The sequence below is a fragment of the Lepidochelys olivacea genome (assembly GCF_965140295.1).
Source record: "Lepidochelys olivacea isolate rLepOli2 genome assembly, chromosome: 2".
Lineage (NCBI taxonomy): Eukaryota > Metazoa > Chordata > Testudines > Cheloniidae > Lepidochelys > Lepidochelys olivacea.
The window spans coordinates 122,881,396-122,898,856 of record NC_140412.1 but is presented as its reverse complement, the minus strand read 5'-3'; the positions used below and the strand labels follow the sequence as shown (position 1 = coordinate 122,898,856).

Genomic DNA, 17,461 nt, shown 5'->3' with positions numbered 1-17,461 from the left:
TAGCAGTGAAGGATCTGAACACTGGTGAACAGGCTCCTGTCTGTCTGAATGCAAATGACCTGACTGACTGGGAGAAGACGACTTGGCCAATCATGTGAAGCGAGCCAAGAGGCTGGGAATGGTCACCCGCAGCCAGGCTAAGCAAGCTGTCACACCTAGCTCTGTTCTGGAGACTTCTACCAGGACCCGGTCAGAGGTGATGGAACCGGACCCCATACCAATGTCTGCAACAGCAGTAGTGGATACAGTCACAAAGACCCAGACAGAGCCAGTCCTTGACAATGACACTTCCTGGGAAAAATATGCAGTTGAACTCTTTGAGTGCAATGCAGTCAATGAGCCTAGTTTTTGTGTTCTGACATGTCTCCTGAAATAACGCAGGTGAAAAACCCACACTTACCCTTCAAGTTACTACTCCATTTTACCAACAAGATCCATAGGTACTGGAACTGGGGGTGGAGGGGGTGTTCCTGCTGTGCCCCCACCTTAGTGATTTCTGTTGTATTACAGGGTTTACAGTTGGATTCAATGGCTCTCAGATGTCCCCTCCCCCCCGCCCCCCAATTGTTCCAGCACCTCTGACAAGATTTATACTTTCTGTCGAATAAAGTTGAAGTAAGAAAAAAAACTGTGTGGAGCCCATACCATATTTGTGTTCCTGGAAGAACAAAAGAATGATCAAAACAGGTTTGAAAATTGCTGTGTGAAATAAGAATAGACTAGGGTTTAATTGTAATCGTAAAGCACTTAGAAGTGATTCTCTTCCTCTAATAGCTATTGCTGTGTTCTGTGCCTTCAGAGTTGTTAGAGGTTAGTTGCCATTTCAATTATGAACCTCGGTTTTCCAGGGTTTATAACATGACTGTTACCAGGATGGGAGTGAAGCTTTGTATTCAGACCGACTAGACTACAGGTTTCCCCCACCTATTATAATCATTGAGATATTTACGTATAAGACTCCATAGTACATGACGTGTTTAGTGGTTTGAAGCTTTTAATTTCCTTGTTTCAGTTAAGCTGTGGCTTTTCCAATGGAGGGAAAAATAAAACAAAAAAACTTAGCAACCCTGTGATCCCCTTTCTAGATTGCTGCCTTTAGTTGTTAATATATGTAAAATGTTCCAGCCAAGAGTGAGGACATGAAAAGTGGTCATTGCACATGTGGAATAATTTTCAAGCGCAATCATACATTGCCATCAAATCAGTCCTAATTAGGGCTGCCAACTTTGTAATATTTAAAAACTAGATACTCCAGCAGGAGTGCCAGAACCTCCCCCATCCTGCCTCTTCCCCTGAGGCTCTGCCCCTGTTTGCAAATTCTCCCCCCTCCACAGTAGCTCACTGCTTCCCCGCCCAGTCAGGAGGGACTCACTTGTGGAGCCAGGGCTAGAGTTGCAGCTGCCCGACACAGGTAGGAGGTGGCCCCAGCTGAGTAGGGGCTCATGCGGGTGAGCAGTGCCTCCCCTGCCCACAGTAACTGGACTTTGGGTATCTGGTAAGAAGATCTGACTGGACATTGTCCAGTCTCCTTTTTGACTGGACTTCTGGTCAAAAACTAGACACTGGGCACCTCTATCCCTAATAAATGTGATTCTACAGCATACTTTTGTATATTTAGATATACAAGACTTGCAGATTTTTCTGCTGAGTTAGTAATTGCATGAGGTGCTGTGTACACTGATTTAATATGTGTGGCACCTTTAATATAGAAAGATCCCAAAGTGTATTGCAAAATACACACCTATTTCTAAAGTGCAATCATCTTAGAGAGTTCCAGATAAACCTGTGTGTGTGTGGCTTTTCAGGGGGAGGTCAGTAAGAAGGGAAATGAATGTGGATCCAAATTTTGGATCTGGGCAGGGTATTTGCACAACATGAGGAATTGTTGAGTAGTTTTTAATTTGGGGAATTTGGGTGGTGAATGCATGGGAAGGTAAATATGTCTCACTCGCTCCACTACTTAACTTCTCATCTAAGGGTTGTTTTCCAGGAATGTGAAAAACCATGGAAGTTTGAGGGGAATCTTATTTTATAAGAACAGACCTTTAAAAATCAGGTTAATGGCTCACACAGAAGGTAAAATAGAACCTCACTTATTGAAACTGCAACATTCAGTCTTAAATTTTACTTTATTAATGGTGGGGTAGGATGCCTAGAGCTTCAGATGACACCTTTTTATTCTTTTAAATCTAAAATAAGTAAAAGTGTGAATTAATTTACCTAAAATCTTGCAAGTAACTTTGAAACAACTTGCTAAACACTAACCTTTTCTACGAATAGAAATATCTGGTAATCTATTGTCATCAGAACAGGCAGCAGTTTGATATACTATCCTAGAACAAAACTGAGGTTCTTGGATCAAGAAGCCTAAACAGAACCAAAATCAGAGAGCCCCTTGAAAAATCAAACCCGCAGAAGGGACGGGGAAGGGAGAGAAGACTGCCACTTGTATCACAAAATGTTCTGTGAATTTACCACTGCAGACATTGCATCAAAGTAAGTTTGGGTTAGTACAGGACTCTGATGATCAAGGCTGAGTGCACAGCTGTGTGGAAGTGTTCCACCATAGATAGGTTGTTCATCTAGGTAATGGATTTGACGTTTCTCTCAATATCTAATGGAAAGTATGGCTAGAAAAATAATTCTTAAGTAAAAATTCAAACTGAAGTCTTTAATTGTATTTGAGAGAGACCGTTGTGTGACTTCTCCTGGATGGAATATAAGTCAGAAAATAGTGACCTAGCCTTTTCAGCTAGTGCCTTTTCTAAAGATGTCCCTTGTTGGGAGGGTAGGACCCAAGCAAATAAAAATTGTTGGACTCACTAGTAATTTCCTCAACAAGAAGTTGAAAGACTGTCAAGCAATTACTGGAGTGGAAACTACTCCAGCTGAAACAAACTTTTGGTACTGGAGGACTCTGCCAACACAAAATAAATTATAAAAACATGTTCTTATGAAAATGAATTTGACTATTAAGAATATAGCTACTCCTGATGTCAGAATATTACATCTGTCAGAAGGTGTAAACCAGGGGTGGGCAAACTTTTTGGCCTGAGGGCCACATCTAAGTATGGAAATTGTATGGCGGGCCATGAATGCTCACGAAATTGGGGGTTGGGATGCAGGAGGGGGTGAGGGCTCCAGCTGGGGGTGCAGGCTCTCAGGTAGGGGTGGGGATGAGGTGTTGGGGTGCAGGAGGGTGTTCTGGGCTGGGACCGAAGTGTTCAGAGGGCAGGAAGGGGATCAGGGCTGGGCAGGCGGCTGGGACATGGGAGGTCAGGGGCGCAGGTTCTGGGCGGTGCTTACCTCAAGCAGCTTCCAGAAGCAGCAGCATGTCCCCCCTTCAGCTCCTTCTTGGAGGTGCAGTCAGGCAGTTCTGCATGCTGCCCCGTCCGCAGGCGCAGCCCCTGCAGCTCCCATTGGCCATAGTTCCCAGCCAGTGGGAGCTGGGGGAGCATTGCTGGGGGAGGAATACGGAGCTCCCTGGCTGCCCCTACACATAAGAGCTGGAGCAGGACATGCCGCTGCTTCTGGGAGCTGTGTGGAGCCATGGTATGCGTGGAGCAGGGCAAGCCCTGGACCCCAGCTGGAGCGCTGGAGTGGGGCAAGCCCCAACCCCCTGCCCCCAGCGGGAGCTTGAAGACTGGATTAAAACTGGTTCTGAAGGGTGAGATGTCGCCCCTGGGCCATAGTTTGCCCACCCCTGGCGGTGGTAGTTCTGAGTCTTGCAAATATGTGATCAAACTATTATGGAGCATAAGGGATTACTATTTTGAGGCAGAACAGGTGCACAAAGTGCTGGCCTCCAGCCTGGACCCAAGCAGTGAACTCTATTTAAAACTGTAACTGCCAATATTTCCCAAACTAAATATTTTTCATGAGGTTAAAAACTTTTGAGACTACCAATAGCATTTTTTCTTTTGTCTGTTTTCTATCTGTCCATACTCCTTGGACTGAGTTACAGAGAAATGGTCTTCATTTCAATCAGAAAATTACTTTTTCATATGGCAGCTTAAAAAACAACATTAAAGATCAACATCTAAGTTTGTGGCTTCCAGTGGCATGGAATGAATCATGGCTGTCACTCTGAAGACAGATCTTAGAGGACAGTGGTTCACTCGATATTCCATGGCTTGACTGTCTTGACATTTGAATATCAGCTGTCCTTCATTTTCTGTTTGTGTAGTAGGTAATAGCAATGCCTTTTGTGAATCTGATGCAGTTTGCTGTGATCCATATATTGCATGGCATGGTGAAGCCAGGTAGTTGGTCTGTAGGATCTATGGTTAGATCTTGATTCTTGACCCCACTGTTCTCCCCTAGCCTCCACCATTTGTGTTTTGGTGATAGTCCTGAGGTTTTGAAACCTTTGGTCACTAACCAGATCGGGTTCCTGTACTAAAAGCAGCATCACCAGTTGCTTGAGATTGTCAGTGGGCAAGTCTGGGTTGGTTATTGCCCGGTTATGTTCTTCTATTATTGCTGCTGCTTTGGAGGGATAGTGGTAAGATGTACGCCAGGATGGAGAAATGCTGTCTTCATTTTCCACCTGTACAACCACCATGGAAAGAAGTGCCTGAATGTGACCTTCCGCAACATCAAATGCAAGCACAAGGATTTCCCAAAACAACTGATAGAGAACTCTGCCCAGATAAATGCTGGGAACGATGATATCCACAAACTGGCTGGGACCAGTGGTGGGTACTGATGCTCACCCCTTGCGGACAGCCTTAACCGTAATCCTCTCTGTAACTGATTATTGCGTACTGGTATCGGCAGGTAGCATATATGCACAACTTGTCTATGTGCAGTTGAACGCTGCTGTTAGAATTGTCACATGAGTACTGAAGTCAACACCAACTGAAAATTACTTAAAGTGAAGAAATTAGGTATGTTCTGCTGTACTCAGTGCACCTGAAGATTACCTAACAAGATAGCATGTTTGGGGATTGTCTACTCTGGGAAACTTACTGCCATATAGCCAGTGATGAGCTGCCAAAACCTTAAAAACTGGTTCCCTCCTCACCCCATGAGTGGGTCATTGCAGTAAAAGTCATGGACAGGTCACGTGCTGTGAATTTTTATTTACTGTCTGTGACCTGTCCATGACTTTTACTAAAAATACCCATGACCAAAATGTAGCGTTAGCCACCATTACTGCATGAGGTGAGTAACTTCTTGTTTTGAGAGTCAGAATCCTGGGTCACTTTACAGTGCAATCTGTTAATTGAGTTTTCTTCTGTTGAAGGCTCTTTTTTTAAAAATGTGTATCCTTTTACTATTTGAATACAGCTTTCAGGAAAGGGGTGGACAGGAGGAAATTTAAATTCACACCTCATGGTTTAAAAAAAAAAAGAAGTTTCCTGCATAGACAAGGCCTATAACTTTGTCCATACAGCTGGTTCAGTTGACACTCATTGTCAGCAACAGGTATTTTTTGTAGCGTTGCCAAAGCTTTAGAATAAACAGGGCCAGTGATAAGTCCTGGCAAGCTTTGTGATAGAGTGGCATTTTACTGGACAAAGGAAGGCTTTCCTTAAATACCATTCTTTAGATGCAAGGATATCTATTGATTCACAGAGGGGTTTGGTGCAATGGTTTCTGCTGCAAACAGCTAATGATTTGTAATGAAACTAGACCATTTTTTTGACTTTCTCAAAATACTTGGTTTCCTTCAGATTGGATGAGACAGTACTGAGCAAGGAAAATTTTGTGTGCAGAGCATTTTGATCATTCAAGGACACCACTGGCTTTTGTGAACTCTTGTTTACATTTGTAAGCCTTACGACTGTACAGATACACAGATGGTAGTTTAAAAATGCTTGCGTTCCCTGAGGGTCTTCATATTCTGCTAGTCATAGTTCTTTTCTAAGTAAACTGATTCTCGGTGGAGAATGAGAGAACATTTACTGGCTTTCATTGCCTGATGAGAGAGAGTACTCTGCCAATACCATTATGAATAATGATGCTGGAGTAGAAGCTGCATTTTAATTGCTGTAGGACTGGGAGCAAAAAGCAAATTGACAACATTTAGAACTCATTGCTATGGAGGGGCACGTGCTAATTTTATTGGCACATTAAAAAGGTGGAATAGGATCTAGAATAAAGACTTTCACATTGCCATGCTTGACTCAAAGGAGATGAAGGAAGCATTTTAAAATACTGTAGGTCTGAGTTGCATAACCAGGGTTGGACTATGGACTTAAATTTGATTGAAGATCCTTTATGTTGCTTTTTAATGTATAAAATTGTATCTGGACTGCCATATTACTGTTCCTTTAGGTCTCCTTTTGCAATATTAACGGGGAAAACCAGATTTCCATAAAATCTATTCAGACAGTCGTCTTTGAACCGAGTATAGTTAAGTGTTTTGTTTGCACCCATGTTTTTAACTGCTATCCTTAGTGATCCTGTACCCACCACTGCAAACCTACCATTTTTCTTACAGGGTTATTGCTACAGTCTATTTTACGTGAACAGTAGGCATCGCACCTAGGTCTAGCTTAGGGCAAGATTCAGCTGGCCCCCATGGGTTTTTTCACATTGGAGATTATGAACAGGTCTGGGATCATGATCGTCCTACTTTTTGTATTGTTAAAAGGGGGTGTTTCTCAATATAGATGAAGTTGAGAAGCGTTGGGCTTCCTAGACAGAACAAGTCTGATGCCCTCTCTGTAAACCTGAGCAAAAGCAAACAAGAAAAAACCCCAAACAAACCAAGTTTTTATCATGGTAGTAATTTTAGTTAATCTTAGTTGTGTTTTTTTTTTAATAGTTAATGCTGCTGGAGTGTAGTTCTCATTCTGCAAGAAATATTTTTTGGGGGAGGAGCTTGCTTTTGCTGTAATTTATCTTTTCTCTAGAGGGGCTAGGTTGGGGAGGAAATCTAAGGAAATCTTTTATGTTCTTTTTGCAGATTTGATGCAAGGCTAGCTGCAAGGCTTCTTTTTCTTACCCTTTTGTGTGAAGATTGCTCTTGTTGCCTGATTTTTTTTTCTTCTTTAAGTGTGCTATAAATTCATTGCTGTGATTTTTAGCCATGCCTAGAAATGTCCTGTGTCCCCCACTGCAGTAGGCTTTATAAGAATGCTCTGATTTTAACAATCCAATAGCAAGTAAAAAAGTCATGCACAAAGTCTCTTTCAGTCTGGCTTGACGGAAACACAAGATTTTAAATCTCCTCCTTTACTGTTTAATTTGGAAGCCAAGACATCACTTTAATGTTTACCCAGATTTTGAAGACAAATATTACATATTTTAAAAAACTCACTCTTGAGAGCTGAGAGAATATATTGCAAAGGATTGCTTGGGTTTTTTCCGTATCTTTCTCAGTGTAAATGTGATCCAGGAAATCTGCCCTTGTGTTGCCTACCAGTTTGTGGTAGCAAAAAGAGAAATATTGGAAGGCAATATGTTTATGGTTCATTGAGAACTATGGAAATGAGCTGTTAGATATATATTAATATTTTCCATTGGGATACTAAAATTCATTGTCCTCAGAATATTGCTTCATTTATAAGCCATATAGAGAGTTTGATAAGTCAGTAAAATTGACAGTTGTCTGGACTAAAACTTTTTAATATGTATTTTTGCTTACATTTTAGTTTTGTATTAGAGGCATCTTCAAAGAAACCCACTTTGGGAAGTAATTAGGCTAATTGGGAACAGAGCACGCTTACTCCAGAACAAGAGCATCCACACAGAGTTAGTTAATCAGGAATAGTTAGTCTACTTTAAATTCACACCCTATCTTAATCCAAATTAACTTCAGTGCAGACAAGCTGTGTGGGGGAACCCTTGTGGTGGTGGTTGGTGGTGGTTCATACCTTACCAGCCACATTCTGACACTAAAATGGAATTATCACTGTGCTCTTATGCTTGGTTAGAATGGCATACAGATGGCATTTTGGTTAGTATAGAAAAAAGCATTCTTGATCCTTTATGGACCTAAGTATGAAATGTATGGGTACACTAAAATAGATACAAGGTGTAATACAAGGTGAGTAGACAAAATGAGCATTTTGAATGAAAAAACTATACAGAAAACTACAAAACTGTTTGTTTGTAACTGACATTTTCCCCTTGAAGCTTACAATGGAGTTGATCTATCCTACAGTCCCCCCCCCCGCCCCCTTTGCATTTAAAATATAATGAATGAACTCTACTTCTTGTTCCTGACCCCTGCCCTCAGCCTCAGAATGCAATTGGACTGTGCTGGCTAAGCCTGACTTGTGTGTCTGCATTCAGGGCCGTGACTTTGCACAAAAATTATTTTATAACTTTTGAGCTACATGTCATCTTACTTATTGAGCTCTTATCAGATCTCCTTGTGTGGTGTTTATGAATTTTTCCTGTTGTGTCCATTAGATGTTGTTTGTATTTTTATTGGGCCTTAAAAGTATGAGGGCAATAAAAATGCCACTGACCAGATAAAATAACATTGCTGTTGGAATGAATAGCTAATACAATATATGTCCATTTAAGCATCATTTGTGCTACTGTGGAGGCTTAATATGGTGAGATGTACCTCTTCTTTTGATTCTTATTTCTTTAACAAGGTCATCACACAAAGCCCCTTCTCTCTATACAACTCGTGGACCTGCCCAGTGGTAGACTTTCCCTTATTTCTTTATTCATTGTCTCTGGCTCATCTTCACTAGAAAATTAATGTTATGGTTCCAGTAGAGTTTACTCATAACTGTATGTCAAACACAGCATTCACTGACTGCAATGTCCTATCCAACATTCTGCCTGTTCGCATAGCTCCTCAAGGTCTTTTCTAATGTTGAGCTGATTTTCTAGGGAAGACCAGCCTGTTTCTCTGTCCCCATCCCCCTTTCTGCATGACCAAGTGAAAAGGATTTTTAAATAGTTTTGGCAGAAGCTGCGTTGGTGGGAGGCAGGAATAGGGTACCTTCTTTTTGAAGTCTTTTTGCCACAGGGGCCTTATTGATGTATAATGAAGCATGAGTAAGTACAGACTTGTTGCTACTCAACATATCATGTCTGAAACCACGTTAGCAACAGGTGTAAATATGGTGGCTGGTGGTATTTCTTTGATCAACATGGATAGGTATCTTTTTCTTCTGAGGAGTATTAAAACCCCCCAGATCTCAGCATCTCCTTTCTCATACCTCTCTTGGTTACTCTTGGCCATTTTTTCCTCTGAATTGTAGTGGCCAGGGTGGATTTGCAACATGAGCAGCAATAGGCGTGTCTATAAATTAGTAACCTATTTTTATGTTGTTTTTTTAATGTGATATGGTAATTTTTCTTTCAATATCCCATCATTAGTACTGCGTTTAAGTGTTTCAGATAGGGCAGGTGGATATGGCACCCTTTTGTGCAGTTGTGCTTTTTTCATCATTCTGGTATACTCCCTGCCTATGGAGCAATAAAGACATCGGCACTGTCTCATTTGCTACGGTTATCCACCCGCAGCCAATCTCTGATCTTTCCCTCAGGTCTTAAAGTATTGCTTTCATTTTTTTAGATGTCTATTTGTGAGGATTTCAAATGCTTCAAGTCTTGTATTAGAAGGCCTGTATTGTACATGTCCGTATGGACTGATCACCAGTGGAGCTGAAGTGGCATTACAACAAAGCAAGGGAGAGTTGAAAAAATAGGGTCAGAATAATTGGTGAGAAAGTTATACACACACGGGCATGTGTACTGACAACATTGACCAATGATTTCTGCTGTGTAAAAAATCTTATCTTGCACTTGTACGTGTAAAGGATGACATTCCCATATTTTAGGAGTGTTAATGTGTTCGATTATCTTATTTTCTAGGTTGCCTCGCAGCGCATAAGCTCAGTGGATCTCTCATGCTGCAGTCTGGAGCATCTGCCTGCCAACCTCTTCTACAGCCACGACCTCACGCATCTCAATTTAAAACAGAACTTCCTGAGGCTAAACCCCAGCCTGTCAACAACTAGAGGGCTTAGTGAACTACAGAGGTAAATAAAAAAAAAGCCACGTGCTTCTAGCCACATCCTCCATTCTGTTCTTACTCACTGTGTGTAAGTTTAGTGATACTTGGTTTGCAGGAACTTCCGTCAAGGTAGATCTGCAAGAGGGCAAAAATGTATATATTTGTGTATGGAAACACACTATGGAGCGATAGATTCTGGTCTTTTTTATAGATAACTAATTTGGAAAATGTGTGTACAGGGATTTGAATGTTGTTCTCTGAATTAAGCAAGCTTTTAAAATCCAAAATAGTTTTCCACATTCACTGCTTTTTCCTTACACACCTGAGCCCAATTTAAATCCATTGATCTTTCACGTGTTTGATCATCAGTGTACTTTTATGAATTGTCTATCAGATGGGTTCTGTTCTTGAGCTGTGGAGTATAAACTGTGTAGGACTTTACGTTACATTCTGAAGCACTTAGACGAGAGGAAAGTGATCAGGAACAGTCAGCATGGATTCACCAAGGGAAAGTCATGCCTGACTAATCTAATTGACTTCTATGATGAGATAACTGGTTCTGTGGATGAAGGGAAAGCAGTGGACGTGTTATTCCTTGACTTTAGCAAAGCTTTTGACCCGGTCTCCCACAGTATTCTTGTCAGCAAGTTAAAGAAGTATGGGCTGGATGGATGCACTACAAGGTGGGTAGAAAGTTGGCTAGATTGTTGGGCTCAACGGGTAGTGATCAATGGCTCCATGTCTAGTTGGCAGCTGGTATATAGCGGAGTGCCCCAAGGATCAGTCCTGGGGCCGGTTTTGTTCAATATCTTCATTAATGATCTGGAGGATGGTGTGGATTGCACCCTCAGCAAGTTTGCGGATGACACTAAACTGGGAGGAGTGGTAGATACGCTGGAGGGCAGGGATAGGATACAGAGGGACCTAGACAAATTGGAGGATTGAGCCAAAAGAAATCTGATGAGGTTCAACAAGGACAAGTGCAGAGTCCTGCACTTAGGACGGAAGAATCCAATGCACCGCTACAGACTAGGGACCGAATGGCTAGGCAGCAGTTCTGCAGAGAAGGAACAAGGGTTACAGTGGACAAGAAGCTGGATATGAGTCGACAGTGTGCCCGTGTTGCCAAGAAGGCCAATGGCATTTTGGGATGTATAAGTAGGGGCATTGCCAGCAGATCGAGGGATGTGATCGTTCCCCTCTATTCGACATTGGTGAGGCCTCATATGGAGTACTGTGTCCAGTTTTGGGCCCCACACTACAAGAAGGATGTGGAAAAATTGGAGAGAGTCCAGCGAAGGGCAACAAAAATGATTAGGGGACTGGAACACATGACTTATGAGGAGAGGCTGAGGGAACTGGGATTATTTAGACTTCAGAAGAGAAGAATGAGGGGGGATTTGATAGCTGCTTTTAACTACCTGAAAGGTGAATCCAAAGAGGATGGATCTAGACTATTCTCAGTGATAGCAGATGACAGGACAAGGAGTAATGGTCTCAAGTTGCAGTGGGGGAGGTTTAGGTTGGATATTAGGAAAAACTTTTTCACTAGGAGGGTGGTGAAACACTGGAATGTGTTACCAAGGGAGGTGGTGGAATCCCCTTCCTTAGAAGTTTTTAAGGTGAGGCTTGACAAAGCCCTGGCTGGGATGATTTAGTTGGGATTGGTCCTGCTCTGGGCAGGGGGTTGGACTAGATGGCCTCCAGAGGTCCCTTCCAACTCTATTATTCTATGATTTTATGATTAGTGTCAGGAAAACAAACTAGTAAATTAAATGTGACATCTGCCCCTTTTCCTTTTCCCTACTACCCACTCCTCTAGCAGCTGTGACCTTAATGATTCTGTCTGGATATGACCACTAATATACGTGACTGTTTTCTGATGGGCATAGAGCAAGAAGGAACACATTAATAGTAAGCAGTGTCATTGCGTAGTTGGGGCATGAACATTGTGTCTGTGTACATCCCCTAGAATTACAAAACAGACTAGCTGTTCATATTCAGACAGATGAATGTTTCTATATAGCAAGTAAAGATGTTTTGTAATTTCAGTGGTGCCTGAATTGCAAAGTGCACTGGGATTATTTGTGAATGGTCCTGTATAAATGTATTGTAATATACCAAAGCCAGCACTTCTAATCCTTTTCTTTTTGAAAAATATCCAAAAAATACAAAATGGATTATGCAGGCTGCTACATTTTTAAATAATCTTCAATTGACTTTTAGAAAAACAAAAAAATTGGCATTATAGGGGATGAACAAACCCAATAAGTCTGATTCCCGAACAAAACAGACAACATTTCCAGGAACAGATGAGCATAGCCAGCAGTAAACTGTAGTGGAATAGTTGATTTTATGCCCTCTAAAACCATATCAGAAATGTTGTATTACTTGATGTTGCCAGTTGGAGATGAACAAATTGGTGAACATAAGAACCAACTTGCACCTTCAACACAAAACCATTTTGCTCTTATTTTTAATATTAGAAAAGGTACAGAAGTCCTTTTTTGTGCACGGAGTGGCTTGGTTCCAACTGCTGATAAGAACATAAGAATGGCCATAGCTGGATGGATCTTTGGTCTAACCCAATCAGTATCCTGTCAATTGACAGTGGCCAATGCCAGGTGCCCCAGAGCAAGTGAATTTAACAGGTAATGATCAAGTGATCTCTCTCCTGCCATCCATCTCCATTCTCTGACAAACAGAGGCTAGGGACACCATTCCTTACCCATCCTGGCTAATAGCCATTAATGGACTTAACCTCCATGAATTTATCCAGTTCTCTTTTAAACCCTGTTATAGTCCTAGCCTACACAATCTCCTCAGGCAAGGAGTTCCACAGGTTGACTGTGCGCTGAGTGAAGAAGAACTTCCTTTTATTTGTTTTAAACCTGCTGCCCATTAATTTCATTTGGTGGCCCCTAGTTCTTATATTATGGGAACAAGTAAATAACTTTTCCTTATTCACTTTCTCCACACCACTCATGATTTTATATACCTCTATCATATCCCTCCTTAGTCTCCTTTTTTCCCCCAAAATGAAAAGTCCTGGCCTCTTTAATCTCTCCTCATATGGGACCCGTTCCAAACCCCTAATCATTTTAGTTGCCCTTTTCTGAACCTTTTCTAATGCCAGTATATCTTGAGATGAGGGGACCACATCTGTATGCAGTATTCAAGATGTGGGCATACAATGGATTTATATAAGGGCAATAAGATATTCTCCATCTTATTCTCTATCCCTTTTTTAATGGCTCCTAACATCCCGTTTGCTTTTTTGACTGCTGCTGCACACTGCCTGGACGTCTTCAGAGAACTATCCACGATGACTCCAAGATCTTTCTCCTGATTAGTTGTAGCTAAGTTAGCCCCCATCATATTGTGTATATATAGTTGGGGTTATTTTTTCCAATGTGCATTACTTTACATTTGTCCACATTAAATTTTGTTTGCCATTTGGTTGTCCAGTCACTTAGTTTTGTGAGATCTTTTTGAAGTTCTTCACAGTCTGCTTTGATCTTAACTATCTTGAGCAGTTTAGTGTAGTCTGCAAACTTTTCCACCTCACTGTTTACCCCTTTCTCCAGATCATTTATGAATAGGATTGGTCCTAGGACTGACCCTTGGGGAACACCACTAGTTACCCCTTGCCATTCTGAAAATTTACCATTTATTCCTACCCTTTGTTCCCTGTCTTTTAACCCGTTCTCAATCCATGAAAGGATCTTCCCTCTTATCCCATGACAACTTAATTTATGTAAGAGCCTTTGGTGAGGGACCTTGTCAAAGGCTTTCTGGAAATCTAAGTACACGATGTCCACTGGATCCCCCTTGTCCACATGTTTAACCCCCTCAAAAAACTCTATTAGATTAGTTTCAGAGTAACAGCCGTGTTAGTCTGTATTCGCAAAAAGAAAAGGAGTACTTGTGGCACCTTAGAGACTAACCAATTTATTTGAGCATGAGCTTTCGTGAGCTACAGCTCACTTCATCGGATGCATATCGTGGAAACTGCAGCAGACTTTATATATACACAGAGAATATGAAACAAAACCTCCTCCCACCCCGCTGTCCTGCTGGTAAGTCTGCTTATAAAGTCTGCTGCAGTTTCCACGATATGCATCTGATGAAGTGAGCTGTAGCTCACGAAAGCTCATGCTCAAATAAATTGGTTAGTCTCTAAGGTGCCACAAGTACTCCTTTTCTATTAGATTAGTAAGACATGATCTCCCTTTACAGAAACCATGTTAACTTTTGCTCAACAATTTATGTTCTTCTATGTGTCTGACAATTTTATTCTTTACTATTGTTCCAACTAATTTGCCCAGTACTGACATTAGACTTACCGGTCTGTAATTGCCAGTATCACCTCTATAGCCCCTCTTAAATATTGGCGTTACATTAGCTATCTTCCAGTCATTGGAGACAGTAGCTGATTTAAAGGACCGGTTACAAACCATCGTTAATAGTTCTGCAATTTCACATTTGAGTTCTTTCAGAACTCTTGGTTGAATGCCATCTGGTCCTGGTGACTTGTTACTGTTAAGTTTCTCAATTAATTACAAAACCTCCTCTAGTGACACTTCAATCTGTGACAATTCCTCAAATTTGTCACCTACAAAAGACGGCTCAGGTTTGGGAATCTCCCTAACATCCTCAGCCGAGAAGACTGAAGCAAAGAATTCATTTAGTTTCTCTGCGATGACTTTATCGTCTTTACGTGTTCCTTTTGTATCTCAATCGTCCAAGGGCCCCACTGGTTGTTTAGCAGGCTTCTTGCTTCTGATGTACTTAAACATTTTATTACCTTTTGAGTTTTTGGCTAGCTGTTCTTCAAACTCCTTTTTGGCTTTTCTTATTACATTTTTACATTTAATTTGGCAGTGTTTATGCCCCTTACTAGGATTTGACTTCCACTTTTTAAAAGATGCCTTTTTTATTTCTCACTGCTTCGTTTACATAGTTGTTAAGCCACAGTGGCTCTTTTTTAGTTCTTTTACTATGTGTTTTAATTTGGGGTATACATTTAAGTTGAGCCTCTATTATGGTGTCTTTTGAAAAGTGTCCATGCAGCTTGCAGAGATTTCACTCGAGTCACTGTACCTTTTAATTTCTGTTTAACTAATCTTCTCATTTTTGCATAGTTCCCCTTTCTGAAATTAAATGCCACAGTGTTGGGCTGTTACTGTTTCTTCCCACCACAGGAATGTTAAATGTTGTTATGTTATGGTGGCTATTTCCAAGAAGTCCTGTTACAGTTAGCTCTTGGACCAGATCCTGCGCTCCACTCGGGACTAGATCGAGAGTTGCCTCTCCCCTTGTGGGTTCCTGTACCAGCTGCTCCAAGAAGCAGTCATTTAAAGTATCGAGAAATTTTGTCTCTGCATTTCGTCCTGAGGGGACATGTACCCAATTAGTATGGGGATAATTGAAATCCCCCACTATTACTGAGTTTATTTTGATAGCCTCTCTAATCTCCCTTAGCATTTCATCGTCACTTTCACTGTCCTGGTCAGGTGGTAGATAATAGATCCCCACTGTTATATTCTTATTAGAGCATGGAATTGCTATCCATAGAGATTCTATGGAACATGGATTCATTTAAGATTTTTATTTCATCTGATTCTACATTTTCTTTCACATATAGTGCCACCCCCACCCCAACCCCCCGCATGACCTGTTCTGTCCTTTCAATATATTTTGTACCCCGGAATGATTGTGTCCCATTGATTGTCCTCACTCCACCAGATTTCTGTGATGCCTATTATATCAATAGCCTCCTATAACACAAGGCACTCTAGTTCCCCCATCTTATTATTTAGACTTCTAGCATTTGTGTACAAGCACTTTAAAAACTTGTCACTGTCTGCCCTTTTCTGATGTCAGATTCTTTGTGAATGTTTCTCATCTGATCTGGCCCATACTTTATCCTCTTCCATCCTCTCCTCCTGACTAAAACCTAGAGAATCTCTATCAATAGACTCTCTAAGAGAAGTCTCTTTCCAATCCACGTGCACCTCTGCAGCAATTGGCTTTACCCCATCTCTTAGTTTAAAAACTACTCTGCTTTTTAATGTTAAGGGGAAAATGTTAAATTAACATTTAATGTTAATGTTGAAAAGGGAAGTGTTCAAACAGCATGGCAGGCTACTCTCATTGTCTGCCATGTTTGTGGTCTGCAGGGTGATGCAGTAGTAGGAACTGCTATAGTGCCTCAGTGAAAGACAGCAACAACAGGAGCCAAAATTTTGGATAATACTGTTTTAACCAGTAGTGGATGTACATTCAACAGCTTCTGAAAGAAATCTGTTTGGAACTGGCTGCTTGAAGATTAAAGTACTGTAAAGTTATTGTAGTTTGTTTTTGTTTCTATTTTCAAGATCATATACCTTGCAGGGCTGAACAATACATAGTCAAAACTCTGGTTCAATATGTCATATAGATAAACAAAGCCTGTCATGGTGATGAATTGTTAGCGTTGTAAAGGCTTGCAAACACTAGAAACACTTTTCTTGTTGGCCTGCCTTCCTCAGCATCTTCTTCACATTAAAATAAGATGCCAGGTCTGACTGTTCCAGTGAGGGGATAGGACAGAGTAGATAAATAATAATCCTGAGATTCAGTTCTGCTCTCAAATATAGATGTTTATTGCTGCGTGCTGTAGGAAGACGTTTTATAGTAACTGTGCATTTGATATTTTCCAAGTATTGTAAAAGGAAGAATCAAGATGAGTTAATGTAAGTTTGGCAGCTTCATGCATCTCTTTTGGGAGGGGAAGGAGTGGTAAAGGACATATTTGCTTGGGGCATGAGATAAGTAAACATTACTTTGTGAGACTGTTCATGTATACTTGTTTTATTGCTCATTTAAACTTGTTAAATCCACTTCGTAGTGTGTTTCTCATGGTCCAAAATTGTAATCAGAACTTTGAGTACTGGGTAGTTTTGTACCAACACCTATATTTTTCTATTTGTGTGCATGCCAGAAAATAGGGAACAAATATTTGAATCTAACCTTCAAAAGTAGGTGGTGTGAAAATTCAAGTACAGTAAAAGATAAATGGCCTATTGAGTGAGTTGGGTTTACTTGCTCCAATTCACAGTGGCTTCTTTAAAACTTATAACATGGTGCCTTTCAGAAAAAGTTCCCCCCTACCGCCCCACCCCCGGTTGTTGCAGTAACGGAAGCTAATGAAAAGGAGAACTTGTGGCACCTTACAGACTGAGAAATTTGAGCATAAGCTTTCGTGAGCTACAGCTCACTTCATCGGATGCATTCAGTGGAAATACAGTGGGGAGATTTATATACACAGAGAACATGAAACAATGGGTGTTACCATACACACACTAAGGAGAATGATCACTTAAGATGAGCTATTACCAGCAGGAGAGCTGGGCGGGGGCGGGGGGGGGCACGATGGGAACCTTTTGTAGTGATATCAAGGTGGGCCATTTCCAGCAGTTGACAAGAACATCTGAGGAACAGTGGGGGGGTGGGGGGGAATAAACATGGGGAAAGTTTTACTTT

The 17,461-nt window shown here is 41.2% G+C and overlaps 1 protein-coding gene across 1 annotated transcript in view; it reads left to right on the top strand.

Annotated features, from left to right (window-relative positions):
• The window catches only part of PHLPP1 (PH domain and leucine rich repeat protein phosphatase 1), a 220,017-nt gene that overhangs the window by 135,749 nt on the left and 66,807 nt on the right, over nucleotides 1–17,461 (top strand). Inside the window, exon 4 of the mRNA XM_084619249.1 lies at nucleotides 9,793–9,959. Within this exon, the coding sequence (XP_084475375.1) occupies nucleotides 9,793–9,959 (167 nt within the window). The remainder of the gene's footprint in view (nucleotides 1–9,792; nucleotides 9,960–17,461) is intronic.